The 27,961-nt window shown below is 46.4% G+C and overlaps 1 protein-coding gene across 1 annotated transcript; it reads right to left on the bottom strand.

Annotated features, from left to right (window-relative positions):
- Positions 1-28: 28 nt before the first annotated feature.
- Positions 29-27,522, bottom strand: LGI3 (leucine rich repeat LGI family member 3). Its single transcript, XM_081922979.1, has 8 exons — positions 26,934-27,522; positions 15,241-15,312; positions 11,247-11,318; positions 9,969-10,040; positions 7,511-7,582; positions 5,210-5,379; positions 3,046-3,210; positions 29-1,253 (listed from the first exon to the last, which is right to left on the bottom strand). Exons 1-8 carry the CDS (start codon positions 27,128-27,130, stop codon positions 436-438), a joined length of 1,638 nt encoding a protein of 545 aa, XP_081779105.1. The 5' UTR covers positions 27,131-27,522; the 3' UTR covers positions 29-435.
- Between the last annotated feature and the right edge of the window lie 439 nt (positions 27,523-27,961).

Here is a 27,961-nt window from a genome sequence, read left to right as displayed (position 1 = left end):
TGGGGCTTATATAACCCCAAGTGTCATTTCCAAGTGTGGTCATTATTCCAGGGAGCTTCATGTGTCTGTTGTGTGTGTATGTGTGGAGAGAGTTCGGTGCTGGAATTTGGCAACAAGATTTGCGTTTCAACCGGCACGCTTGGCCAGCGTTGCATGGAGTTAATGACGTGAGGTCTAGGGGTGTGTTATTATTATTGCATATACATCCAGGTCGACGTAGGAGTGTGTGAGTGTATGTTAGGTCCCTTTTGTGTTCTGGAGGAGCCTCTGCATTGAGGAGGCCCTGAGCTTATATCCTTATATCCACGGAGAGAAGAAGGGTGGGGAATGAGTAAGCAGCCTTGATCCAAGTGACTACAGTGCTCAGGTGCCCACCTCCAGCAGAAGTGTGTGTGTGTGTGTGCAGGTAGGGGATGGCAGTGACCTACCTCTGCCCTACAAGCTGAGATCTACCACGATATGCTTGTAAACCAGTGTGTTCCCCTTGAAGCTTGGCGCCAGCAGGATATCCATGTCCTCCAAAGGGATGGGGCGGAAGGCGCGGGGAGCCTGCACAGAGAGTTCCTGGAACTTTGCAAACTTCTGCTTCTCTTCGTCCCACAGGTAGATGTGGGTGAATGAGAAGTCGCTCCCCAGGGCCATATATTGATGCTGGGACACTCGGAACGGCTCCATCACCATGGAGCCTCGGGAGGGCAAGGTCTGCAGCTCCGTGAAGCGCAGGCCCTCCCACTTGACCACCTTGGAGTCGCCAATGTAGCGGCTGAGGCACAGGAAGTTGTCCCTCTTGACCCGGAAGTGCTTGACCATCTGGACGTCCATCACGTCTGCCACATCACCCAGGTGGAGGAACTGCTTCTGCGAGCGGTTCCACTGGTAGATGATGGGGGCCTGGGAGCTGCTGGAGATGATCAGCCGGGGCTTGCCGTCAATCTCCAGGTACTCCACGTCGGTGTCACGGTGCCACGAGTGCAGGTCCTGGTGGGAGTAGAAGCCGTTCTGGTTCCAGCGGTAGAGGCTGGTGGAGCCAGCTTTGGAGCTGTCGGCAATGACAAAGAACCACTCGCCCTCGATCTGGAAGGCCTCAATATCGTTGGGCTTGCGGATCTTCTGGCTGTCGATGTCCTGGATCTTGATGAACTTGTCGATGTTGGTGTCCCAGCGGTAGATGTAGGAGCCGCCGAAGAGCTGGGCCACCACGACGTAAAGCTGCGACTCGGCCACGATGGGCTTGCAGTAAACGGCTGAGTGGGCTGCAGGAGAACATTATGAGGCATCAGCACACGAAAAGGTCTGTTATATATATATAAGGTCTTATATATATATATATAAAATAAATATTCATAAATGTACAAGGCAAACACATACATAACTACATAAACCATGTGTCAGAAATAGTAAAGGTAAAGGGACCCCTGACCATTAGGTCCACTCGTGACTGACTCTGGGGTTGTGGCGCTCATCTCGCTTTATTGGCCTAGGGAGCCAGCGTACAGCTTCCAGGCCATGTGGCCAGAAGGACTAAGCCACTTCTGGCAAACCAGAACAGCGCACGGAAACACCGTTTACCTTAGCGCCGGAGCGGTACCTATTTATCTACTTGCACTTGATGTGCTTTTGAACTGCTAGGTTGGCAGGAGCAGGGACCGAGTAATGGTAGCTCCCCCCTATCGCGGGGATTCGAACCGCTGACCTTCTGATCGGCAAGTCCTAGGCTCTGCGGTTTAACCCACAGCGCCACCCGTGCCCCGTCTAAAATAGTACAGGAGAGCAATCCTGAACCCATTTTGACTCTCCTAAATTGACCTCAAATATTTCTCTGCAAGGAGGAAGAAAATGGGAAAAGTTCTCCAATTGTCTTTGGATGGTAGGGGCTTACACCTCCCTGTAAATACAGTCTGGCAAGTATCTGTTAAGCTGAGCACACTATCAATATGCGTAAGAGATTCAGGAGCTAAGTACCGGTATATACCATCTCAAAGGAATGGCCAGGCTACCCAGAAAACGCAATCCTGGCAGACAGGAGAGAAGCAACACACTCAAATTTCTGCTGTAGACCACCTCCTTCTGTGATGTTTTGGGGGGTGGTCTTGAGTTACAGGGTGGGCAATTTCAAAAGTCTATATAAGAGCTTGCACACCAATATTCTGGGTTCCTCTTCTCCCTCCCTGCATGGGGTGAGCGGGGGACCCTGTTGCAACAGTTTAATAAAGATCAGGCTTACTAGCTGCTTTGCTTCTCAATATTCTCTGGTTGGCCTCTGTTATTTTCTCCTACCAATAGAGAACCTACATAAGGACTCTGTATGGGCCCTTGGATACCCTATTAGGGGAAAAGAAGCAGTTTTTTTATTTATATCAGTTGGAAGGAGACCCAAAGGGTCATCTCTTTTGATCCCTGCCCTGCAATGCAGGAATCACAGCTAAATGTTGCAGGCCACAGACTACAAGGAGGGAGGCACCATGGAGAGAGGACTGGGAAATGCAGCAACAGCCCCTTCAAACAGGTTGTGATGAGGAATGTGGCATGCACCTTAGCCACCCCTGCCCTCTGGCATTTTTAAATGCATGACAAAAGACATGCATCTGTTGCACACATGCATGACAGTTTTAGGTGGACATTCTGCAAAGGCCACCCCCAGACACATCATACCTATATCACAGAAAAGGCGGTCTACAACAGAAATCTGAGTGCGTTGTTTATCTCCTGTCTGGCAAGTTACCTGATTGCATTAGCTGGGTTTTGGCCACTCTTTTGTTATTATAACTACTTAATTCCTGAATCTAGGTCACAGGTCAAGGTCAAAGGCTCACACCCTGTTCATATCTTGAATGTGCCCTTAAGACAGGATTTGTGAGGAAAGAAACAATGGGGAGGTTTCCCACTTTGACCTCGCAGAGAAATATTTGAGGTCAATTTGTTCAGGACCTTTTCTGTGGGGTTTCAGACATGTGGTTTATATATACAGCTATGAACATTTATATTATGACCTTAAAATTCTTATAGCACAACTCTAGAAATTCTATGGCTCCATCCACTGCTTACCGGGGATGCGGTCAAAGTCCCGCAGCTTCCGTTCGACATAGTCCCACTTGAGGATGCTGCAGCTGCTAGAACTGGGCTGGGCCAGGGCCACGTAGAGGTCGTTGGAGTACAGGAACGGCTCTGCGGACACAGACTGGAAAGGCAGGACCTGGTGCACCACGAAATCTGATGGAGGAAAGAAACAAAGAGACCTTGTCTGTATCCCAAACAATTCCTGCTGATGGTCTAAAAAAAGCCCTTAAATGGCTTGGGACCTTGGATACCTGAAGGGCCACATTCTACCACACCAGCCTGCCTGAACTCCATGGGTTCCCATTCCCACATGACATTAGACACTGGTCAGGAAAAACCTTCTTGATTACGATGTCCTATTTATATAGCATCCTCACCTCCTGGACATCAGTCCAGTGCCAGGGTAACCTTCCCTACCAACCCATGTTTTGCCACGTGAAGTGTAGGTCGTTTATAGTCATGGTTTCATCTGTTTTGTTGCATTTCATTGTTCTGTAGTGTGAACATAAGAATGTAAGAAGAACCTGCTGGGTCAAGCCAATGGCCCAGAGCTATCCTGGCTAGTAGCCATCGACAGCCCTCTCCTCCTCCAGGAATCTTTCTAATCTTTAAAAGCCATCTAACTTGGTGACCATCACTGCCTCATGTGGGAGCAAGTGTCACAGCTGAACTATGCACTGCATGAGGAAGGACTTTCTTTGACCTGTCCCGAATCTTCCGACATTCAGCTTCACTGGATGTGCATGAGTTCCAGTGTTAGGAAAGAGGGAGAAAAACGTTTCTGTTATGTACTGAGTTGAATAGGATCCAAATTGCAGCAGTCTGATTGGTCCTAGAACAATAGGATTCAGAATGCAGCAGTCTGATTGGTCCACAGGAGCCACCCAATCCAACTCCAGGTGGAAGTGAAGCTGCAACCTGATTGGCCTACAGGAGAATCCCGGAATTAGCCAAACATGTGGTGCCCATTGTGTAAATAATGTATATAAAGCAGACTGGCATTCCTCACTACTATGAGCTGAATAAAGAGCATGAAATCCACACTCAACTCTGAGTATATTTCAGTTTCTGTATTCATTTTCTCCACGCTGAGCATGATTTTTCATGTGACCTTCTCTTTGCCTCTCCTCGTACCTAACCCTTTTTTCCAAACCGGAGTATCAGGGATGTGACTGAGCTGAATGCCTGGGAAGTGTCTGACTCTGAAGATGAGGGAATGCAGTCACAGATAAAGCAAGAGTGGGTTAGTTTCACCCCCTTTCCTCCTGCGTTTCCAGTCCTAGATAAAATAGTAGACTCAGAAGGCTCACAGTCGGTGTGTGGGGGAGGAATCAGACGGCCTTCAGGGGGTTGCTATGCAACCAGAAGGGAGGCAGCGTTTAGAAGTCTCTTCGTTTGAGAGTGGAGGGAAAGTCCATCCACCTTGCTCCCAAACCAGGAGGGCTGAAAAGGTTGAAATGCAACAGAAGTGCAAGGGAGGAAGGACTGGACTTTGGCGCTCTTCATGCTGTGGAAGGGGCGGAGATTCAGAGTGAGCAACTAGTTACCAAGGGAGGCTCACTTGGTGCCGCTCTCTGTATGTTAATTGTAAATAGACGTACTACAAACCTGCCAGAGGCTCATTAATTTGTATTGGAGCTTGCTCATGCCTGCCAGAGATCCTGACACGGAGGTTGGCATAGTTTTATAAAGTCAGTCATGACACCTCTTATTCGCCTTTTCTCTCAACAAAGAAGTTCCAAACCAGGCATAGGCAAACTCGGCCCTCTAGACGTTTTGGGACTACAACTCCCATGATCCCTAGCTAACAGAACAAGTGGTCAGGGATGATGGGAGTTGTAGTCCCAAAACATCTGGAGGGCTGAGTTTGCCTATGCCTGTTCCAAACAGTGCAACTTTTCTCCATGCGAGAGTCGCTTCGGCCCTTTGATCATTTCGGTTGCATTTTTCTGAACCTCCACAGGTTTGTAGTGAGACAACCAGAACTGTACACAGTATTCCAGACGTGGTCATGGCGGGCACAGATCTGCAGGAGAAGGGGATGGCAAGGCAGCGTTCCTCCCCCCACCCCCAGCAAAATCTGCAGATGCAGCGCTGCTTCTGGGTGCCATTCTATTTCCCAGAAGGCCATGCAAACACCACCTGTTCCTACCTGTGGTGACACAGTCAAAGTCCTTGAGGGGCAGGTCCCGGATCTTCTGGCCTTGATACTGAGCGGGGCTCCCACAGAAGACGGCGGGGATGCTTGTGTTGGTGCTTTCCATCCATTCCACTAGCCACTTGATGTTGCAGTCACAGGTCAACGAATTGCCCCGGAGGTCTCTGTCAGAGAGAGAAGCAATTCAGGAGCAATCACCTCCACCGTCACCTCCACCCGCAATTTGGCTCCCGTATTTTTCGCTCTATAGGACACACTTTTTCCCCTCCTAAAATTAAGGGGAAATGTGTGTGCGTCTTATGGAGCGAATGCAGGTTCCTTGGCTTCAGCGATAGCAACGCGAAGCCTCCGAAGCGCAGAGGGAGTGCTCCCTCCGCGCTCTGGAGGCTTTGCGTTGCTTTTGCTGAAGCCTGGAGAGCGAGAGGGGTCAGTGCGCACCTCTCGCTCTCCAGGCTTCAGGGATAGCTGCCTGAAGCCTTTGGAGCACAGTGGGAGCTCCTGCTGCGCTCCAAAGGCTTCGGGTTCCTTTTGCTGAAGCTGGGAGATCAAGACTCTCCTGGCTTCAGCAGAGAGGGAGAGCTGCGCAGCGCCCCTTCAGCGAAGCGGGAGGAGAAATGGAAGGGGCTCCGTTTCTCCTCCCGCTTCACTGAAGGGGCGCTGAGCAGAGAGGGGGAGATTTTTTCCCCCCTGTTCTCCCCCTCCTAGTTCCGGTGCGTCCTATTGAGTGAAAAATACGGTCATTTAAGAGCAGTCACCCAATCCAAAGGCAAGATTGCAAATCAGATCCAGCATTCTCCAACTGCCGCTGTGCCCCTCACTCTCCTCCCTAAGTACAGAAATCCCCTGTGCTTTGAAAATCCAAATAGGATTTGTTTGCTTTCCATCTTCGCCAGTGATAATGCTGATCTCATAATTCATTTGCTTGTCAGCGTAGACTTATCCTGCTTAACTAGTTTTTTCTGTGGTCTTCTCTAATGCTACCACATAATAAACAAATACCGTATTTTTTGCTCTATAAGACTCACTTTTCCCCTCTTAAAAAGTAAGGGGAAATGTGTGTGCGTCTTATGGAGCGAATGCAGGCTGCACAACTATCGCTGAAGCCAGAACAGCAAGAGAGATTGCTGCTTTCACTGCGCGGCGATCCCTCTTGCTGTTCTGGCTTCTGAGATTCAGAATATTTTTTTTCTTGTTTTCCTCCTCCAAAAACTAGGTGCGTCTTGTGGTCTGGTGCGTCTTATAGAGCGAAAAATACGGTGACTACTATTGCTGCCTGGAATGGCTCCAAGTGCAAGAAAAGCAAGACAAAAACAACAACAACCCTAGAATATTTGCTTTATGAAAATTACAGGATTTCAGCTGGAAGTTACAGGTTATGCCCTGATTGGAAATGAAGCAGTGTGACCACCCAAAACTTTTTCATGCATTGAAATTAGTGTTGAAAGTACGATAGCGTTTGATCACCCCAACAGCAACATGGACTCAAATAATAATAATAATAAATTCACAGTGAAAAGAATGTCTGCTTCATTTCCAGTCAATGCCCACCCTGAGACTCCCTGCTGAAATTTGAAAACCACAAATGTTCTGGGTTTTGTTCCACTTTTACTGCACTGTGGTCTCTCTGGACAGCAATATTATGGTAGCCCAAATCCGCAACTATTGTGTAAAGAACATGTCACTTTAAAGAGGAGTTGGTGCTTTTAAGTCTCACTGATCTTGAAAAGGAGAATGATACATATGCTTAATGCTCTCCTATTCCCCACAAATGAAATAAAATTATTTCACCAGGTGCGTCTTGCTGCTCCAATTTAAATGGGTCCATTCTGCTTGGCTCACCCGTTTTCAGCAAGCCCTTCCCAGTAATTGAAGAAGAGAAGAAGAAGAGTTTGGATTTGATATCCCGCTTTATCACAACCTCAAGGAGTCTCAAAGCGGCTAACATTCTCCTTTCCCTTCCTCCCCCACAACAAACACTCTGTGAGGTGAGTGGGGCTGAGAGACTTCAGAGAAGTGTGACTGGCCCAAGGTCACCCAGCAGCTGCATGTGGAGGAGCGGGGAATCGAACCCGGTTCACCAGATTACGAGTCTACCACTCTTAACCACTACACCACGCTGGCTGGACTGTGGTTAATTTAATTACAATGGTGGGTCTTTTATATATGGTGAAATTCTTGCAGCTTGCCATGAACTTGTGGGCCACAAATATGGGAGGGCAGAGCTCGCCAGGGCGTTGCAATTGCAAAAGGTTCAGGGAGCAGAATTACTTGCACCGAAGTGGGAAGGAACCTTACAGGTCGCTCAAGATGTCCAGCGGTTTCAGGAGGCCTCTGGGCAGCGTCTGCAGATTGTTGTAGGCCAAAGACCTGAAAAAAAGGAAGACGTGAATGTTGCGTTGTTCCAGGGGTTCCCCTCTTTGCAGCTCTTGAGGAACATAAGGGTGTAAGAAGAGCCTGCAGAATCAGGCCAGAGGTCCATCTAGTCCAGATTCCTATTCCCACAGTGGCCAACCAGATGCCCCAGTGAGGAGCCCACAAGCAGGACCTGAGCACAAGAGCCCTCTCTGTGGGATGTGAAACACAGAGCAGTCAAGTACAACATCCCTAGAGTGGACATAAAAAGGGGGTGTCTGGACCAGCCAGTCGGAACTTCCTGTTTCCTCCTAGGCTGGGACAGATTTCCTCTACATTTGACCAGCGGTGGGCGTGACCTCACCTATGCAGGTAACAAAATACCTCAGCGGAGGCCTTCATCTCTCTCTCTCTGACTACATTCGTCGAAGAAGCAACATCTGCTTAGCCTAAGATGCTCTCTTCCAGCCAAGAGAGGACAAAGGAGTTATCTCCTTATCGAATAGTTTCCAGGTGTATATTACTTTTGTAACTTAAGTCTGCCTTCTGGGATCCATCTGTGAACAGAATGTGAGTGAGTAAACTCTTTTATACTTTTATAGAAGACTGTGTCGTGTCTATTTCTTTTATGAGGGACTAAAGGGGAAATTACCAGGTAACTTATTTTAGAGGCTTTAGCGAGCCTGAGCAAACGCATCTGCTATGCAAGTTTAAAAGGGGAATGTTACTCTGCTAAATTGTAGAACTTGTTACCACAAATATAACCAAACAATATATCTTCTCCTGCATCCCTGAACATTCATACACTCTCCCCTCCTGCCATTCCAGCAACTGGTATTCAGAAGCATAGTCATTGTGGCTAGGAGCCATTGATAGCTTTTTCTTTCAGGAATTTGTCTAATCCTCTTTCAAAACCATCCAGGGTGGTGGCTGCTACTGCTGCTGTGGCAAAGGCAGACCCTCTCAGTGTCCCAATTTTCCAGGCAAAGTCCTGGAATGTCAGAAATCATCCCGGTTTCTGATTTGATCCCAGAAGCTCCTGCTTTTGGATGTCCCTATTTTCACTGGAGAAATGTTGGAGGGTATGCAAAGGCAAACTCTGTCGCCCCTACAGACACCATGTGACCCAGCCAACCCTCAAGGACAAGAATTCTGCCGGAAGACATTGCAATATCTCTGTGGGCATAATGCATCCTGCATTATGGAGAGATCTAGTATACCTGAAGGAGCGTCTCCACCCCCATCGTTCTGCCTGGACACTGAGGTCCAGCTCCAAGGGCCTTCTGGCGGTTCCCTCCCTGCGAGATGTGAAGATACAGGGAACCAGGCAGAGGGCCTTCTTGGTAGTGGCACCTGCCCTGTAGAATGCCCTTCCATCAGATGTAAAGGAAATAAACAACTATCTGACTTTTAGAAGACATCTGAAGGCAACCCTGTATCGGTAAGTTTTTAATGTCTAATGTTTTACCATTTTTTATGTGCTGTAAGCCACCCAGAGTGGCTGGGGAAACCCAGCCAGATGGGAGGGGTATTATTATTATTATTATTATTATTATTATTATTATTATTATCCCTGACCATTTGATCCATGTCTTCAGGATCATCATAATTCATTCGTATGCTGCCTCCCCATGGTTAAAAACCAGAATTGCATAATTACAAAAATACAACAAAAGTAAAAAGGTAAAGGGACCCCTGACCATTAGGTCCAGTCGTGACCGACTCTGGGGTTGCGGCGCTCATCTCGCATTATTGGCTGAGGGAGCCAGCGTACAGCTTCCGGGTCATGTGGCCAGCATGACTAAGCCGCCTCTGGCAAAACCAGAGCAGCGCATGGAAACGCCGTTTACCTTCCCTCCAGAGCAGTACCTATTTATCTACTTGCACATGACGTGCTTTCGAACTGCTAGGTTGGCAGGAGCAGGGACCGAGCAACGGGAGCTCACCCCGTCGAGGGGATTTGAACCGACGACCTTCTGATCGGCAAGCCCTAGGCTCTGTGGTTTAACCCACAGCGCCACAAAAGTAGTCATAAGCAATAAAAATAAATAAATATCAAAACACAAGCAACATGATTTAACAACACCCCCAGCAAGTCATAATAAGATCCACAAATAGAGATACAAAAAATTAACATCAAATAATAATGTGATTCCTGCATTGCAGAGAGTTGGACTAGATGCCCCTTGGGGGATTTGTAGCTCTACATGTCTATGATTCTATAACATCAAAATTAACATCTCCAAAATTATATCTTGACACCAACAAAAAAAACACCCTAAGCTGCATTATTATTCTGGCAGGCATGTCCCACACTGCCAGGAGTGCACCAGTTACTCTTAGGTTGTCAGCAGCATGCAAGGCCAAGTCTGCAGATCCTTCTGCCCAAGTGGCAACTCACAGGTGTGTCAAAGACTTGAGCCCACGAAAGGCGTTTTTCGACAGAGCCTGGATGTCGTTGTTCTCGATGAACCTGAAGGCAAAGAGAAAGACATATTCTCACCCAGGGACTCCCATGCTTTTTGTAGGCCACCGTCCTGCCTTGGTTCCATAAACTCATCCAAAATACCAACTACCCTATCCTTAAAAAAACCCACCATCATTCAGAACAGCAATTTGCACAACCTACCAAGGAAGATAATAAAATCTAGAATAAAATTCAAAACATTAGCAGTTAATTGCACATTGATTCAAACGCCCCATTAACTGTAGATTTTGTTTAATGAATTCAACAAAAACTATGAGCTTGACTGACATCTGTGAAATAAAATTTTTTATATATAAAATGTTCATAAATGTACCAACCAAGCGCATACATAGATGTGTGGACCACATATCTGGAGCAGCACAGGAGGACCGCCCTGAAACCATTTTCACTCCCAAACTGACCAAATGTTTTCTGGGCAAGTAGGGAGGAGGTGGGGGAGCCACCCCACTGCCTTTTTGTTCACAAATCCTGTCTTAAGGGTATATCTGTGTATGAATAGGGTGAGCCTGTGACCTGGCTCAGGAACTAAGTATTGTCATTACAAAAGACTGGCCAGGCTCCCCAGGGTATCCAATCAAGTAAGCATTAACAGGTAATTTGCCAGACAGGAGGCAAACAACACACTCAGATTTCTGCTGTAGATCTCCCTTTCTGTGATGTAGGTATGATGTATCTGGAGGCAGTCTTGGACTCCAAGGCGGGCAATTTAAAATGTCTATATAAGGGTGGAGACACCTTTGTTCTGGGTCCTCCTCCTTTCCTGCATGAGAGGGGAGCACCCTGTTGCAACAGTTCAATAAAGATCAGGCTTACTAGCTGCTTTGCTTCTCAGTATTCTCTGGTTGACCTCTGTTATTTACTCCGATCGATGGAGAACCTACAAAGGACTCTATAAGGGCTCTTGTGTCTCCCATAAGGGAACAAGGGCAGATTTATGTTTATTACACCAGCTTTTGAAAGTCTGGTGGTCATTGACTACCCCTCCCCATCCCCTGCCAGCCCTCCACTGACTGTGTGAGGATGGGCATGGCTGGAACTGGAATAAGATGTGTGACATTTGTCGTGTATTTTGTTGTTCCTAGGGCTTATAAACATCAGCTCTCCCCTTTCCCCGTTCCTGGCACTTCTTCGTACTACAAGTGTTGTCCCAGTGTGTCCCCTTGTAGAGGGTAGAGAAAAGTGACCCCGTACAGGTACTGCAGGTGCGAGAGTCCTGTGAACGCATTGTCCCCAATCAAGGAAAACTTGTTGGAATTCAATAAGCTGCAAAGAGAAAAGACACAGTGTTAAGGCGGTGAGATGGGACAGTAAACCTTAGGAATGCTTGGCTTAACATTTCATGTCAAATTCTGTGCGACTGCCATAAAACTTAGGGAACAAGCTGTACTACCAAAATGATTAATGTTTTAAATGACAATTTTAGGTTATATTTTAGTGATCAAGATTTAATGTATATTTTTTAACTGCTGTTATATCTGAATTGCCTCTGTTTAACCCAATGGCAATTCAATGTATCCCTGTTGTGTTTTATGATTTTTCTGATATTGTAAGTGAGCCGGAACTGGTCTGTGAGAGTAATAATAAAATTCATTCATTCAACATTTCATGTTGCGTTTCGGGGGTTGGACTAGATGACCCTTGGGCACCTTCCAACTCTACAATTCTAGGATTTTGCTTTGAGTATCACAAGGAGATTGCTTCAGAAGAGGGGGAGATGGGAGCTCAGCGCCTCTTAGTTGAGAGACCAGCAACTTTAAGTTTTCCTCCTCCTTTAAAAGGTAAAGGTAAAGGGACCCCTGACCATTAGGTCCAGTCGTGGACAACTCTGGGGTTGCGGCGCTCATCTCGCTCTATAGGAGGAGGGAGCTGGTGTTTGTCCGCAGACAGCTTCTGGGTCATGTGGCCAGCATGACTAAGCCGCTTCTGGAGAACCAGAGCAGCGCACGGAAACACCGTTTACCTTCCCGCCGGAGTGGTACCTATTTATCTACTTGCACTTTGACGTCCTTTTGAACTGCTAGGTTGGCAGGAGCAGGGACCGAGCAGCGGGAGCTCACCCCGTCACGGGGATTTGAACCGCCAACCTTCCGATCAGCAAGTCCTAGGCTCTGTGGTTTAACCCACAGCGCCACCAGCATCCCTCCTCCTCCTTTATTCCATCCCAGTTGCTCATCACATGAATTCTGCAAATTCATCACATGAATTCTGCGAGTATTTAGAACTTGCTAAAACGACAGAGTTAATAAGAAATCAATCGATAGATAAGTTTAAGAAAGAATGGGAATGTTTTAAAAATTACTTGAACAAACATGGCTCCAACAATAACACTTGGTTGTGTTTAGACAGAGGTATCCCAAGATGGAGACCAATAATTAAATACAGATCAAAGATTGGAATGGCTGAAATGAAACCAAAGAGCAGATGGAAGGCAACAAACCAACAAATTTAAAAAAGGGATTCAATCCAGTAGGAGGGACTATGAGAGCAGCATACCCTGGTACTGGTTTGAATTAACAAAATAATGCTTTTTGTTTGATAGGTATTTTTAGTCTTGTAAATTTTTCGGTTTCATTGCTGTTCGTGTTTCTTTTTCTTTTTTTCTCTCTCTCTCTATTTCTTTTATATAATACACATTTATTCTAGATGTTTGATAATTTGATAATGTATACTGTAATAACTATAATCTAGAAATATCCAATGTAAGTTGTGGTTTTTTTCTTTGTTTTGTTTTTTGTATGTAATGTATGTTTAATAAAAGTGAATAAAAATAAATAAATGTGCAACCAAAAAATAATAATTCTGTAAATAGGAACTAATGCCTGGGTTTGTCCCCCCACTTCCCAATCCTTTTCCTTTTTGTGTTGTGACTTTTTGAATGTGAGGTGTAAGGAGTGCTCTTATTACTGATATTTATAAGTCTCTCTGGGAGGGTTTTTCTCCTTGCTTTTTCTGAAAAGCTGGGTAAAAATACTTTTTAAAAAATCAGTAAATGCTTGCTCCCACCTCATTCAAGGTCTGATTGACATATTTAAGGTAAGGGTAGGAGGCGATTTTTCTTTCTAAACTGATTTTCCAGTGACCCCGCAGGTGGTGTGCCTTCAGGACTGATGTCCTGCTCTGCACATTGCAGACTATTTATTTATTCATTTAATAAAATGTATATACTACTTGATCACAAAAACCCCCCGCACTCAAAGAGGTTTAGGGAAAAAAGATAAAACAATAAAACTATCAGTAAGAAAAATGAACAACTTTAAGACTTTCAAAAAGTGAAAATAACAATAGAATAAAAACTGATTTAAACTCGCACCACCTTTCTAAAGATCTGGGTAGGCTTGTCTAAACAAAAAATGTTTTTAGCAGGTGCCAAAAAGTACAGCAAAGGCACCTGCATGGTTTCAAGAGGCAGGGAGTTCCACAGGGTAATGGTGCCAATTCTGTCAACTGAAGCAGCCGAGTAGGTGTGTAGGGGATGAGGCTTTATTCTAGAGAAGAAAGGTGCCAACTAGCAGCTCGGGTTATGCAGAGTTCCTCTCAACTTGTAAAGGAGCTAAGAACTTGCGAGGAATTCCAGTTCCACAAGAGATGTGCACTACTTTGAGCTAGGAAACTTATCTCATGGGAAGTTAACTTGACTGTGAAAGGAACTCCAGCCAGTTTAGTTGAAATGGACAGAAGGAAAACAGATGTTGGATTGAAAATAAGTGGTATTAGCAACAAAATCAACAAGAATATGCAAAAATGAATTGATATTGGATGAATATAGAGTTACCAAATGTTAAGCTACAGAGTTAAAGCAAATGAAAGAGGGTAAGGATTTGCTGATTTGATTATGTAAATAGGAATACAAAAAGGGGAGGTGTGAGGAGGTCAAAGAAATAAGCAAAGGAGCTTAAAGTTATGAAAAACGGATTTATTTTTAACTTTTTAACTTTTTCTTCGGCTTTTATATGTTGTATTCTTTATCTCCATTTTTTTCTTTTTTATGTATTTTTTTTCTTTTTTCATGTATTTTCTTTTTTATTTGCTTTTGTATTTATGCTTTGGTAAAACTTTAATAAATATCTCTTTAAAAAAAAAGGAAAACAAAGGCTCGTGAAAGCCAGATGTTTCCTTTTGGGTGCAAAAGCAATTCTATTAGTGCCTTGCCCTTTGGCATTAACTATACAGTGGTACCTCGGGTTAAGTACTTAATTTGTTCCGGAGGTCCGTTCTTAACCTGAAACTGTTCTTAACCTGAAGCACCACTTTAGCTAATGGGGCCTCCTGCTGGAGCACGATTTCTGTTCTCATCCTGAAGCAAAGTTCTTAACCCAAGGTACTATTTCTGGGTTAGCAGAGTCTGTAACCTGAAGCGTATGTATCCTGAAGTGTATGTAACCCGAGGTACCACTGTATTGCAGAGTCCACATTCCAACCACTGCCGTTTCTAAGCTGAAAAAGTTAATGTGTCAAGGCAGAAAGGATGTCCTCCCTCATCTGCTGCCATGGAAAACTCCTGCCCTTTGCCCAATTACAATGGTACCTCGGGTTACAAACGATTTGGGTTACAAACACCTCCGGTTACAAACTCCATTAACCAGGAAGTAGTACCTCGGGTTGAGAACTTTGCCCCAGGATGAATGCTAGAATGATGTTGGATAGAAATTAAGTGGTTTCCAGCTGTAATGCTTTAAGAGAATATGAAAAAAAGGGTTATAAACAGGTAAAAATCTAATGGTAAGGATTTGCTGAACCAACAATTTGAAGTGGAATACAAAAAAGGGAGGTATGAGGAGGTCCGGGAAACAAGCTAAAGGAAAATTAGCAATGGAAAATCTGTGTGTTTTTAAACTATTTTTATTTTGTATTTTTGTTATTTTTTCCCCTTTTTTATTGTAATACTTAAAAAAATATAAATAAATATTCTATTAAAAAAAGAGAGAACTTTGCCCCAGGATAAGAACGGAAATCGCGCAGCAGCAGTGCGGCGGCAGCGGGAGGCCCCATTAGTGAAAGCATGCCTCAGGTTAAGAACTTAACTCGGGATGAGTTCATAACCCGAGGTACCACTGTACTAGCCTAGGCAGTCACTCTAATGGTAAAGTTCTTTGGCTGGCTAAGCAGCACTGTGACAACTCAAGGTAACAAAAATCCTCCTCCCCAAAGACAAAACCCGGGGAAACAGACAGGCAGAGAGACATACAGGAACTGCAGGAACGGGAGGTGAGCGAAGGCGGCTTCTTTGATTTCGCTGAAGTCTGCGTTTATCAGGGTCCTGCAGGAGAGGAGAGGCAAAGAAAGAAAAAAATGCTAAAACGTCTGCTGAAACAGAAGAAGGCAACTGAATCTCACAAAAGGATCTGTGCAGCAGTAAAAAAGTGGCTTGTCCACACTTCCACTTATCCTAGGCCTGGAAAGCACATGAGTGAGTGGCGTGCCCCACTCCTTTCCTAGGAAAAACCCATGCTTTTAACTGTAAATGGGAGCGAAAGTCAGTCTGGAGAATTGCTCTTTGCTCTGATTGAGCACTAAAGAGCAGTTTCCCCCGGGGAAGCTCACAAAACTCTGGGATAAGAGAAATGTTTTTCTCTCTATCAGCACAAGAACTTGTGGACATTCAATGAAGCTGAATGTTGGAAGATTCAGGACAGATAGAAGAAGAAGAGAAGAGTTTGGATTTGATATCCCGCTTTATCACTACCCGAAGGAGTCTCAAAGCGGCTAACATTCTCCTTTCCCTTCCTCCCCCACAACAAACACTCTGTGAGGTGAGTGAGGCTGAGAGACTTCAGAGAAGTGTGACTAGCCCAAGGTCACCCAGCAGCTGCATGTGGAGGAACGGAGAATCGAACCCGGTTCACCAGATTACGAGTCTACCACTCTTAACCACTACACCACACTGCCTCTGATAAAAGGAAGACCTTCGTGCAAAAGGTAAAGGTAAAGGACTCCTGGACAGTTAAGTCCAGTCAAGGCGACCATGGGGCTGCGGCGCTTATCTTGCTTTCAGGCCAAGGGAGTTGGTGTTTGTCTGCAGACAGCTTTCTGGGTCATGTGGCCAGCAGGACTAAACCGCTTCTGGTGCAACAGAACATTGTGACAGAAGCCAGAGTGCACAGAGCGCTGTTTACCTTCCCGCCGGAGCGGTACCTATTTATCTACTTGCACTGGTGTGCTTTTAAACTGCTAGGTTGGCAGGAGCCAGGACAGAACAACAGGAGCTCACCCCATCATGGAGATACAAACCGCGACCTTTGGATCAGCAAGCCCAAGAGGCTCAGTGGTTTAGACCACAGCACCACCCACGTCCTTCCAGCAGTGCATAGTGAAAGCATGGAACTCCCCCAGGAAGCAGTGAGGACCAGCAACACTGATGGCTTTAGAGGACCAGACAAAGTGAAGAAGGAGGAGAGGGCTATTGATGGCTACCAGCCATAATGGCAGTCCTTTGCGACTACAGTTGGAATCAGCAGTGCTTCTGAATACCAGTTGCTGGAAACCAGTATGGTATGGACTGCATGCCCTCTGCATGGCGACATCTGGTCAGCCACTGTGAGAACAGGAAGCTGGACTAGATGGACCACTGGCCTGATCCAGCAGACACTTCTTAACTTCTTATGTTCTTATGATACACAGAGAGTTTGTGTACCATCGCACTAGAAACATATGTGGATTCCACACCTGTGTAATTGGTCTGTACTTTGATGAGAGAGTGCAGGATTCTGTGGTTCCAGAGAGTGAACAATCTCGAGACAGGGAATAATAATAATAATAATAATAATAATAATAATAATAATAATAATTTTTATTTATATCCCGTTCTCCCCAGCCGAAGCCGGGCTCAGAGCGGCTAACAACAATAAAAGTAACAAAGTTTACACAAAATCACAATCAATTAATTGAAATGCATTCTAAAATCAATTCATTCTAAAATCAATTCAAAATAAAATTAATGGCAACCATTGGGCTAGAGTTCTGTGAGGATTACAGAAGGAGGGGGTCAGACTGTGCCTTGGCCAAAGGCCTGGTGGAACAGCTCTGTCTTGCAAGCCCTGCAGAAAGATGTCAAGTCCCGCAGGGCCCTAGTCTCTTGTGACAGAGCGTTCCACCAGATTGGAGCCACGGCCGAAAAAGCCCTGGCTCTGGTTGAGGCCAGCCTAACCTCTCTGTGGCCCGGGATCTCCAAGATGTTTTTGTTTGAAGACCGTAAGTTCCTCCGTGAGACATACCAGGAGAGGCAGTCCTGTAGGTACGAGGGTCCTAGGCTGTATAATTGTGGCGAAACCAGTTTCCAGTCTGCAAAGTAGGTGGCTCAAAGCATAAGCGACAAATTGGCTGTTTTCAATCACACTCCCAGCCACAAACTCACTCACGCCTGCTTCCAGATGTGTGTACAGTTTATCTTTTTATTTGTTGCATTTATGTTCTATCTTTTTCTCTGAGGATCTCAAGGGGGCTTCCATTGTTCTCCTCTTCCTCATTTTATCCTCACAACAACCCGGTGAGGTTGGTCAGGCTGAGAGGCAGGGAGTGGTCCCCGCTTCACACCCAGTGAGCTTTTTTTATTTGAGGTGCCCAGATAATGCCATTGTCATCAAAATGCCAACCTATCTCCGCCCCCGCCCCCATTTTGTTTCCCCATACTGGTAACAAACTGGAAACCTCACCAATGCTTATGATCCTTTCTGGGGCAAATCTAACAAATTATTTAAAAATAAATAAAAACCCGCAGTTGTTAACTGCTGCCTACAACCTACTTGTTTGCTATGAAATAAAAAAAATAAGGTATATATATATATATATATATAGTGTGTTCATAAATGTACCAACCAAGCACATACATAGATGTGTGGACCACATGTCTGGAGCAGCACAGGAGGACCTCCCTGAAACCATTTTCACTCCCAAACTGACCAAATGTTTTCTCTGCAAGGAGGGAGGAGGTGGGGGAGCCTCCCCATTGTCGTTTTGTTCGCAAATCCTGTCTTAAGGGTCTGTCTGTGTATGAATAGGGTGAGCCTGTGACCTGGCTCAGGAACTAAGAATTTGCCATTACAAAAGACTGGCCAGGCTCCCCAGGGTATCCAATCAAGTAAGCATTAACAGGTAACCTACCAAACAGGAGGTAAACAACGCACTCAGATTTCTGTAGGTATGATGTATCTGGGGGTGGTCTTGGACTCCAAGGTGGGCAATTTAAAATGTCTATATAAGGGCAGGCACACCTTTGTTCTGGGTCCTCCTCCTTTCCTGCGTGTGGGAGGAGCACCCTGTTACAACAGTTAAATAAAGATCAGGCTTACTAGCTGCTTTGCTTCTCAATATTCTCTGGTTGGCCTCTGTTATTTTCTCCGACCGATAGAGAACCTACAAAGGACTCTATAAGGGCTCTTGTGTCCCCCATAAGGGAATAAGGGCAGATTTATGTTTATTACAGCTAATTAAGACCCCGAAAAGCATCCTAAGGGTCTGTCTGCGCTACTGACTTTATTTGCTTTTAATGCCACTCTCTTATCCTAGGAACCCAGGGAATCATAGATCTGTGGTAGGAGGCCCCTCACCAGCAGGAATCCTTTGTGGAAAGCTAGGGTAGCAAACGTTAAGATAAAGCTGATTTGCTTGCAGCGTATGGCTCGGCGTCCGATGTCATCCTCCTCAATTACTGTCAGGCTGTCCTACATTCACAGATTTCACGTCGTCTCACTCACTGGCTACAGGCCAAATGCTAAACTGCACATTTTTCTAGCTGGCAGGCGCCAGCCATCAGAATCCTGATAGCAAATGACTGGACCGTGCAGACTTGTTTAGCCTTTACTGTAGTTGCATATTTTGAAAATCTTTGAATTATTGTTATTTTTAAAAAAGGTTGTCTCCTGACTTTAGCTCTCAGTAGGCAGAGCCTGAGGCCCCAATCTTGCTCCATTCCACACGCACCCCTGAGATTGATCTCTCCTCTCTCTCTCCTTCTCCTCCTCTTCTTGCAGTTTCCCTTGCAATCTCTTTTATACATAAGCTGAGCACAGCCAAAGGAATAGAGTCCCTTGGCAGAGAGGATGCATTTAAAGATCTCTCCATTTGCTGTGATTAATGAAGGGTGGTTGGAGAGAGGCTGGAAAAAACACTTAAACAAATCAATGCGGGCATCAGCCTTGGCACAAAGACAGAGCCAGACGCAGCAGTCTGGGAGAAAAGTGTTAGGAAATGCCAGAAATTCCCAGTGGGAATAGGATGGGGTTGTGGGGCTGCTGAATCAACTCGCAGTCCTAAGGCTTGGTTTCCAGACCCTTGGTCATCTTGGTCACCCTCCTCTGTTCCTTCTGAGATCTTGGCGCCCAAAATAGTCACACTATTGCTTCCCTTGAACTTGACACTGGAATTCTGTTGATTCAAAACCATCTCTCTCACACACACACACACTTGCAGTTTGAAGTGGAATTCTGCCATCTCAGTTGATCACACCTTCGTTCTGCATAAATTGGAATTATCTCATCATTATGCAGTCTGAATCCCTCACTTCAGGCTGTAGGTGATGGTGAGAGAGTCACACACAGAAAGCCCTGCCCAGAAGCAAGAAACTGGCATTATCAAACAAGAGGAATTTGCCAAAGCTCTCTCTCTCCTTCTGATGTGCCCCATGCAAGTTTGTTTTTTAACATGGGGGAAGCAACAATTAAATGCCCTCTACTGTGGATTAAACCACAGAGCCTAGGACTTGCTGATCAGAAGGTCAGCGGTTCGAATCCCCGCGACGGGGTGAGCTCCCGTTGCTCGGTCCCTGCTCCTGTCAACCTAGCAGTTCGAAAGGACCTCAAAGTGCAAGTAGATAAATAGGTACCTCTCCAGCAGGAAGGTAAACAGCATTTCCATGCGCTGCTCTGGTTCGCCAGAAGCGGCTTAGTCATGCTGCCCACATGACCCAGAAGCTGTGCACCGGCTCCCTCGGCCAATAAGTGAAATGAGTACTGCAACCCCAGAGTCGGCCATGACTGGACCTGATGGTCAGGGGTACCTTTACCTTTACCTTTTACCTGTCCACAGTCTGAAGTGGCGTAGTCCAGAATAAGGGTGCCAACCTGAATAAGATATGGGGGGCTGGCCCCCTCAAATATTTTATTGGGGGGGCTGAAGACCCCTCAGCCTCTAGGAGTTGGCACCTATGGCCCAAAATACTGCCACCTCACTGTGCCTGATGTGCACCAAAGTCTCTGATATTTATATATTTAACTTCACAGCAGTTTACAAAATAAAAAATAAAAAATTAAGAATTAAGAAAAATTAACAATCATCTATACACTGAAGAAGTTAAAAAATAGTTTTTATTTTAGTTTAAACCAGTTTAGTTTGGTTTATAGTTAGACTAAAAGCAGATCAGACTTGCTCCAACTTTCTAAACACCTGGTTAAAGGGACCCCCTGACCATTAAGTCCAGTCGTGGATGACTCTGGGGTTCTGGCGCTCATCTCGCTTTATAGGCTGAGGAAGCCAGCGTTTGTCCGCAGACAGCTTCCGGGTCATGTGGCCAGCATGACTAAGCCACTTCTGGCGAACCACGGAGTCTAGGACTTGCCAATCAGAAGGACGGTGGTTCGAATCCCCGCGATGGAGTGAGCTCCCGTTGCTTGGTCCCTGCTCCTGCCAACCTAGCAGTGCAAGTAGATTAATAGGTACCGCTCCGGTGGGAAGGTAAACGGTGTTTCCGTGCACTGCTCTGGTTCGCCAGAAGCGGCTTAGTCATGCTGGCCACATGACCCAGAAGCTGTACGCCGGCTCTCTCGGCCACAAGTGCCGCAACCCCAGAGTCGTCAGCGGCTGGACCTAATGGTCAGGGGTCCCCTTACCTTTACCCTTTTGCAAGCACCAAAAAGAGTACAGCGAAGGCGCCTGCCTGACATCAATAGGCGGGGAGTTCCAAAGTGCAGGTGCTGCCACCCTAAAAGGTCAGGGTCTTAAAAATGTGGAAGAGGTATTAGAGGCACCAGCAGCAGTGTCAATTTTGCTGCCAGAAACAGTTTGAGTGGGCACACACAGGGTAAGGCAATCTTATAGGTAAACTGGTCCAAAGTTGTTAAGGGCTTGATATACTAATAGTACGGTATTTCTTGAGAGACTCTTTTCTTCCCTTCCAGGCTCTAAAATTCTGCAAAGGTCAAATATTAACTGATTTCTCTTAGACCTACAGATCCCTGGTTTCCCCCCTCTGATATCACACCCTCCCGTATTCACTCCCAGCCAGCTTTCTGACGAATATTGGGCAGCTACAGAGATTTCTACAAATTTCCTTAGATTGGAGAGCAGATGACTGACAGGTGACACAAGAGCCATCTTCAAATATCCTAAGGGTTGCCCCATGAAGATGGAGCCAGTTTGTTTCCTGCTGCTCCAGAGGGAAGGACCCCAACCAACAGATCCAAATGAAGAAGAAGAAGAAGAGGAGGAGGAGGAGGAGGAGGAGGAGGAGGAGGAGGAGGAGTGGCACTGTAGGTTAAACCACAGAGCCTAGGACTTGACGATCAGAAGGTCGGCGGTTCGAATCCCCACGACGGGGTGAGCTCCCGTTGCTCGGTCCCAGCTCCTGCCAACCTAGCAGTTCGAAAGCACGTCAAAGTGCAAGTAGATAAATAGGTACCACTCCGGCGGGAAGGTAAACGGCGTTTCTGTGCACTGCTCTGGTTCACCAGAAGCGGCTTAGTCATGCTGGCCACATGACCCGGAAGCTGTATGCCAGCTCCCTTAGCCAATAAAGCGAGATGAGCGCCACAACCCCAGAGTCGGCCACGATTGGACCTAATGGTCAGGGGTCCCTTTACCTTTACCTTTAAGGAGTCTCAAAGCGGCTAACAATCTCCTTTCCCTTCCCCACAACAACACTGTGAGGTGAGTGAGGCTGAGAAACTTCAGAGAAGTGTGACTAGCCCAGGGTCACCCAGCAGCTGCATGTGGAGGAGCGGGGAAGCGAACCCGGTTCACCAGATTACGAGTCCACCACTCTTAACCACTACACCACACTGGCATATGAGAATAAAAGAGATCCTGGCTCCACATTAGGAATACCGGTAATTTTCTGACGGTAAAAGCCACTTGGACAGTGGGACCGACTCCCTCTGAAGGTGGTGGACGCTTCTTCACAAGAGGTTTATAAAACAGAAGTTGGATGGCTACCTGTCAGGGATTCTTTAGCTGTGTTTTCTGCCTTGGAGTTGGAGTAGAGGGCCCTATGAGTCCTGGTTCTGTCTCTTATATCAGCCTTCGCTTGCCTGGTGCCTTCCAGATGTTTTGGACTACAGTACACATCAGCCTCAACCAGCCCAGCTACATAACGCTGTCCTGAAGTGTCAACACAAGGGGGCTTGTGAAGAAGGCGCAGCAGAGACTGTACTTTTTGAGAATTCTAAGGAAAAACCATCTTCCGCAGAAACTGCTGCTTGCCTTCTATCACTGTGCCATTGAGAGCGTGCTCACTTATGGCTTATGTGGGTGGTACGGAAGCTGTACTACCCAGGACAGGATGGGGTTGTGCAGAGTTGTTAAGGCAGCAGAGAGCATTGTTGGCTGCCCACTCTCCACCTTAGAGCAGATTTATGCCACAAGGTGCCATAGGAAGGCACTGGACATAGTAAAAGATCCATCGCATCCTGGTCACTGTCTCTTCGAGCTCCTGCCATCGGGACGGAGATACAGGACGATGAAGACAAGAACGAGCCGTCTTAAGAACAGCTTCTTCTCCAGAGCGATCTCGGCCCTGAATGGGAAGCCTGGACTTTGAAAGTCATCTAATCATCCTTGCTGTATTATACTGCATTGTTTTAATTAGTGTTTTTATAGTTGTTTTGATTTTGTGTGGAGTGCCCTACCTGGGTGGATGGAGCAGCCAAGTAATTTCGTTCTCCCCGAGAGGGGGCAATGACAATAAAGATATTATTATTATTATTATTATTATTATTATTATTATTATTATTATTATTATTACCAATAGGAGCTGGCTCATGGCTGTTGGGAGCTGTGGTGCAAAACCTCTGGTGGGGAACCAGGCTGAAGAAGGCAGCCTTGCACACTTTCACATACTCCAGGCTTCTCCATTCAACCCCACAAGCCCCATTTGGTCCACACATGTGCACGGATCCACGCCACCAGTTTTACACACCTGAGTGTGCTCACCACGTGAAACAGGCAGGCTCTAGGGCGGCACGTTTATATTGTGCTTCTGAGGTTTCTTCCAGACAGCTGGCTGCTGCCGCCAGTGTAATAAATTATTGCTCTCCTGTTGCAAGCTGTAAGTGGAATTTCAATTGACTTTCCACACCTTCGGGGATTTTGCACTTCCACACCAGTACATAAGAGAGGGTGGGGGTGGGGAGCTCTAAGTGATCCTCACATAAATAAGTAAATCAAAACCTCTATTATTTATTTAGCGCTAAGCATTCTAGTGTAGTTGCCTACTGCTACCCATGAAATGTTAAAACGCAATGCAGATTAAAAAGTGTTTAATTAGCACAAAACCAAATCAGACCAGAAAATCATGTCTAAAACGGTGCTGATGGAAAGAGTTTAATGTTTAAAATCAGCGCTATAGTTTTATAGTGCTATATCAGTGGTACCATAGGCACTAATGAAAAGATTGATTTAAAGCAATTAACGGGCTTTGAAATGGTGTCCAGGAAGGTGTTTTGTCTACGAAGACAACATAGAGTTCCTTTCACTCTTTTACCTGGGTTTTAAAAATGTATTGGTGGCTTTTAGCTCATGCTGTAAACAGAAAAGCTTCTCTCAACACACTACTCCAAGACTAAAATAATGATTTTTGGGAAACGCAGCGCTCAGTATAAATGGAGTTTGGATCAACATAATTTACAGCAAACCTGCTCCTTCATATATCTTGGAGTCCTTTTTAGTGAATGATTGTCTTTGAAGTGGCATACCCAAAGCACAGAAAGCTATAGGGACACCAATATTTTATTTTACGGAGCATGGACAGTTGTTTCTTCCAGCATTGAATTTTTTGGGTAAGCAAAGTGATCCCACAAATGCTGTATGGAGCTCAAATTTGGGGCGACGATGTGAACTCTATTAAAGGGTTAGAAACAGTTCAAAATCAATTTCTTAGGAGATAATTCTCCTTACCCAGCAGAACAACAGCCTCACTTCTACGTACGGAAGCCAGATGGACAATGATCAGAGCAAGACTGCATCCCATTCAACTATCTGAAAAGATTTACTTCCTGACCCTGTGAGGTTTTCCAGACCTGTGCTGTATGGGGAAGAGCTCTGGTGGAAATCAAACCTTCAATGTATCCTGGATTGCTATTGTGTCCATGAATTGAACAAGTTTTTGAATATGGCCAAGAGCCCACTAAGGCTCTACTGGACAGAATCCGGACGGGACCTACAAGAGATTAAATCTTCCAAATGTTCTCTGCGGTTCCCACTCTTAAAACAGGGCATTTTAGAGCCAGTTATTTGTCTAAAAAACTCTTACCTGGTCCATTAAGACCTGCCTTTATTGAACTGTGTTTCTAAGCAATGCCCTCAGCTGTGGTGGAAGGGCAATATAAGATTTCATACGTAAATAGACTCTGTATTTGTGGGCAATCACATACTTTGTTATTTGTTATATTACACAGAACCTAGGAGATCTTTTCTAAATCCCGTTGGTTCAAGAAAGCAATCTCTAACCCCTAGTAAACTGGCGAAAATGTATAATTCGAAGTCAGACACATGCTGGAAAAGTAAAGGAAAAAAAGGGTACATTCTATCACATAGGTAGGCAAACTAAGGCCCAGGGTCCGGATCCAGCCCAATTGCCTTCTAAATCAGGCCCACGGACGGTCCGGGAATTAGTGTGTTTTTACATGAGTAGAATGTGTCCTTTTATTTAAAATGCATCTCTAGGTTATTTGTGAGGCATAGGAATTTGTTCATTATTTTTTTCAAAATATAGTCCAGCCCCCCACAAGCAGAGGCATAGCAAGCCAGGTGGTACCCGGTGCGGGAATTTTTTGTCACTCCCTCCCCCCACATCGACAGCTAGGGGTAGGCTTGGGAGTCGTGGGCGGGCGCCGAATGTCTGCACCCTTCCTACGCCTCTGCGCCCCCACCCCTGCGACTCCCAAGTACCCCGAGCCATTGGGGGAAGGGGGGGGAGCTATGCCGCTTTGCTGGGGTGCTGGCAAGTTTTAATTTTTTAAAAAATATTTTTTTTGTATCTATGACATGTGGGGATGGTTCAATTCTGTTGCATACATTTTAGCATGTTTTCATTTATTGCTTGCAACTACCTCAGTTTTATTTTTGTAATTATGCAAATCTTTTGATGTTGTAAACCACCTGGAGCAAGGTTTTAACTATGGGAAGGTGATGAAGATGCCCCTCCCGTGTCCCCGATCAATCTGGTTTTCTGGATTTTTGCTTTAAAGTACAGAGCAATGCAGTGATGCGCATTAATGCTTGAATTGTCCCTGTGCAACAAAGGAGCGATGTAAGAGCAAGCGCTGCACCAGTTTCACCCGGCTGACATTTAATATGGATCTTCAGTTGTATTTATGGCATGCAAGCATCCCACATGCTCAGATTGCACTATGGAGTGGCTGTGCACAGTCCCCACCCCCCGAGCTTCCCACATACACAATCATGTTGGCTGGAAACTTACTTTATTTTAAAAAGGAAAGGAAAATCAAGATTTGTGGGATGCTGAATTTCGTTTATTTATACCAGTGCTTAAAGAGCATGCTGCAAGCTCACATGGCTCCAACTTTTCACTGCACATGCATTATGTTATTGCACAAGGCTAAGAAATGAGAAAATGGGGGAGGGGGGAGAGAAGACCCTGTATGCACTTGGTGAATATTACAAATTGTGGTGGAATTGTAAGCTGGTGCAAGATTTTTAGAATTTAATTTTGACAGAAATGATAAATATTACTAAAGAAGCTCTTGTTTGCTGTCCAAAATGAATGTTACTGGATATTTTTGACGATACCGGTGTAGATATGTTGTCAAAAGAATTGGTCTTTTGCACGATCTTGGCAGCTCAGACAGTAATTGCAACTCCGTGACAAACAGCCTAAAATCTTACACTTACCACTCACTCTGGAATATGGCTATGATGGATAAAATTATTCGTAATCCCCACTCGATCACTGCAACGAAAAGCCTGGCTGAGATTTCACAGATCTCACACCACAGAGAGAACTTCTATATCACATCAAGATTTATGATATAACCAGTTCAGCTTCAAGCAAGTGTCAAGAAGCAACCAAGAGGTTTGGCTCTATAAACCAACACTTGCATTTGCATGTAGAGCTGCCATTAAGGATCATGTAGCCCGGCCGGTCTTTTCACCCGCAAGAAGCCATCTATAGGCAGTGCGGCATAGTGGTTAGAGTGTTGGACTAGGACCTGGGAGACCAGGATTCGAATTGACCAGGTCACGAAGCCCTCGGGCCTCTCACTCACTCTCAGCCTAGCCTACCTTACAGGGTTGTTATGAGGCTAACATGAGGATGATGAGATTTATGTATGCCACCTTCAGCTCCTTTAGCAGAAATGGGACGTGCATGTAATTCATCATCATCATCTATAGATCCCCCCTGTTTCTCGAGGAGCAAAGGAGCCATTCCCCAGCTGGGATGCAACATCTGGAAATGGACTTTCACAGGAGACCAGTCTGAAGATGCTGAAGATGCCGACCTTTGCTCCCAATGCTGTCTGTGCTCTCCCTGGCAATCTAACCCCTCACTTCTGACCCCTCATCCCTGTCATCTGTCTCTTGGACACCAGCTGGCCCTGTTCCACCCGGGGACACCATCTCCACATGCTCCTGAACCCCTACTGCATAGCAGCCCGTCACCCACCCCCCCACCGAGAGACAGATGTGCGCCCTCCCCCGTCCCCATCCACTTACAGCGAAATGACATCCCGCGGCAGGCTCTTGGGGATGGCCTTGGAGTCGACGCAGAAGGCTGTGTCTCTGGTGCAGGAGCAGCTGGGCGGGCAGGGGGGAGGCCTGGGGGCTTTCCGGCAGGTGGCGGGCAGCCAGAGGCAGGCCAGGCCCAGAAGGAAGAGAAGGAGAAGCTGCCCCAGCCTCTGCAGCTCTGCCATCGCCTTTTCCGGGGAAGGAACCAGTCCTCCAAGGCTGGAGAAGGTCTCCCCAGGGAGAAGCGGGCGTTTGCAGCAGCAGCAGCTGAGGAGGAGGATGCAGGAGCGAGCCGAAGTCTCCGCTCGCCTCCTCTACAGCTTCTGGTTCCTCCTATCTGTGTTTGCAGGCTGCTGCAAGCTGCTGGGAGCTATCTCATCCCTGCAGGAAGCTGCGCTCCTCCGCCAGGCGTGATGGAGAGACGCGCGCAGCACGAAAGCGCCAAGTTCTGGACCGATCACTGATGGGGAGGGTGGATGAATGAGCGCATCGCTGACTGGATGCAGCCTCAGCCTGGGGAGTTGTCGCGGCGCCCGCGGGGGACGGGTCGTGGAACAAAAGGTCGGCTGCACGTGGGAACAGAGCGCAGCAGCAACAGCAGCAGCAGCTGGAAGGAGCTGTCCATCTTCTCCAGTCCAGGAGAGAAAGGGAGAAAGAGGCTGAAGAAAGGTGGCCAGCGTCTCGGCACGCCTGGCCGTGCAAGCTGTTAAGCCGGCGCTTGGTTGGGGTGCTTTTCGGGGTGAAGCAGAGTGGGGTTGGGTTGCTGGCAGAGATCTCAGGAGCTTTGTTGCATTGGTTGCATTTCATAGAATCAATGCTTTTTTTCCTTGGGGGGGCAGTGGCGTAGCGTAGGGGGTACAGGGGGGCGGCCGCACCGGGCGCAACATCTGGGGGTTAGGGTTAGGGGGCGCAAATCCACGGGTTAGGGGGCGCAAATTACTTGCCTTGCCCCGGGTGCTGACAACCCACGCTACGCCACTGGGGGGGAATTTAGGGGTACTCTCATTTTCCTACTC

The sequence above is a fragment of the Podarcis melisellensis genome, assembly GCF_964234715.1.
Source record: "Podarcis melisellensis genome assembly, chromosome: 8".
Lineage (NCBI taxonomy): Eukaryota > Metazoa > Chordata > Lepidosauria > Squamata > Lacertidae > Podarcis > Podarcis melisellensis.
Note: the sequence above shows the minus strand (reverse complement) of the source record. Positions and strands in the feature narration are given on the sequence as shown.

Bases quoted from the DNA above. Each gene is read 5' to 3' on its own strand.
- LGI3 (XM_081922979.1), bottom strand. From the start codon at position 27,130: ATGGCAGAGCTGCAGAGGCTGGGGCAGCTTCTCCTTCTCTTCCTTCTG. The intron at 5,380-7,510 runs GTAAGGTTCCTT...TCTCTCTGACAG, and splicing joins CTGGACATCTTGAGCGACCT to AGACCTCCGGGGCAATTCGT. The intron at 1,254-3,045 runs GTAAGCAGTGGA...GTTCTCCTGCAG, and splicing joins GGACTTTGACCGCATCCCCG to CCCACTCAGCCGTTTACTGC.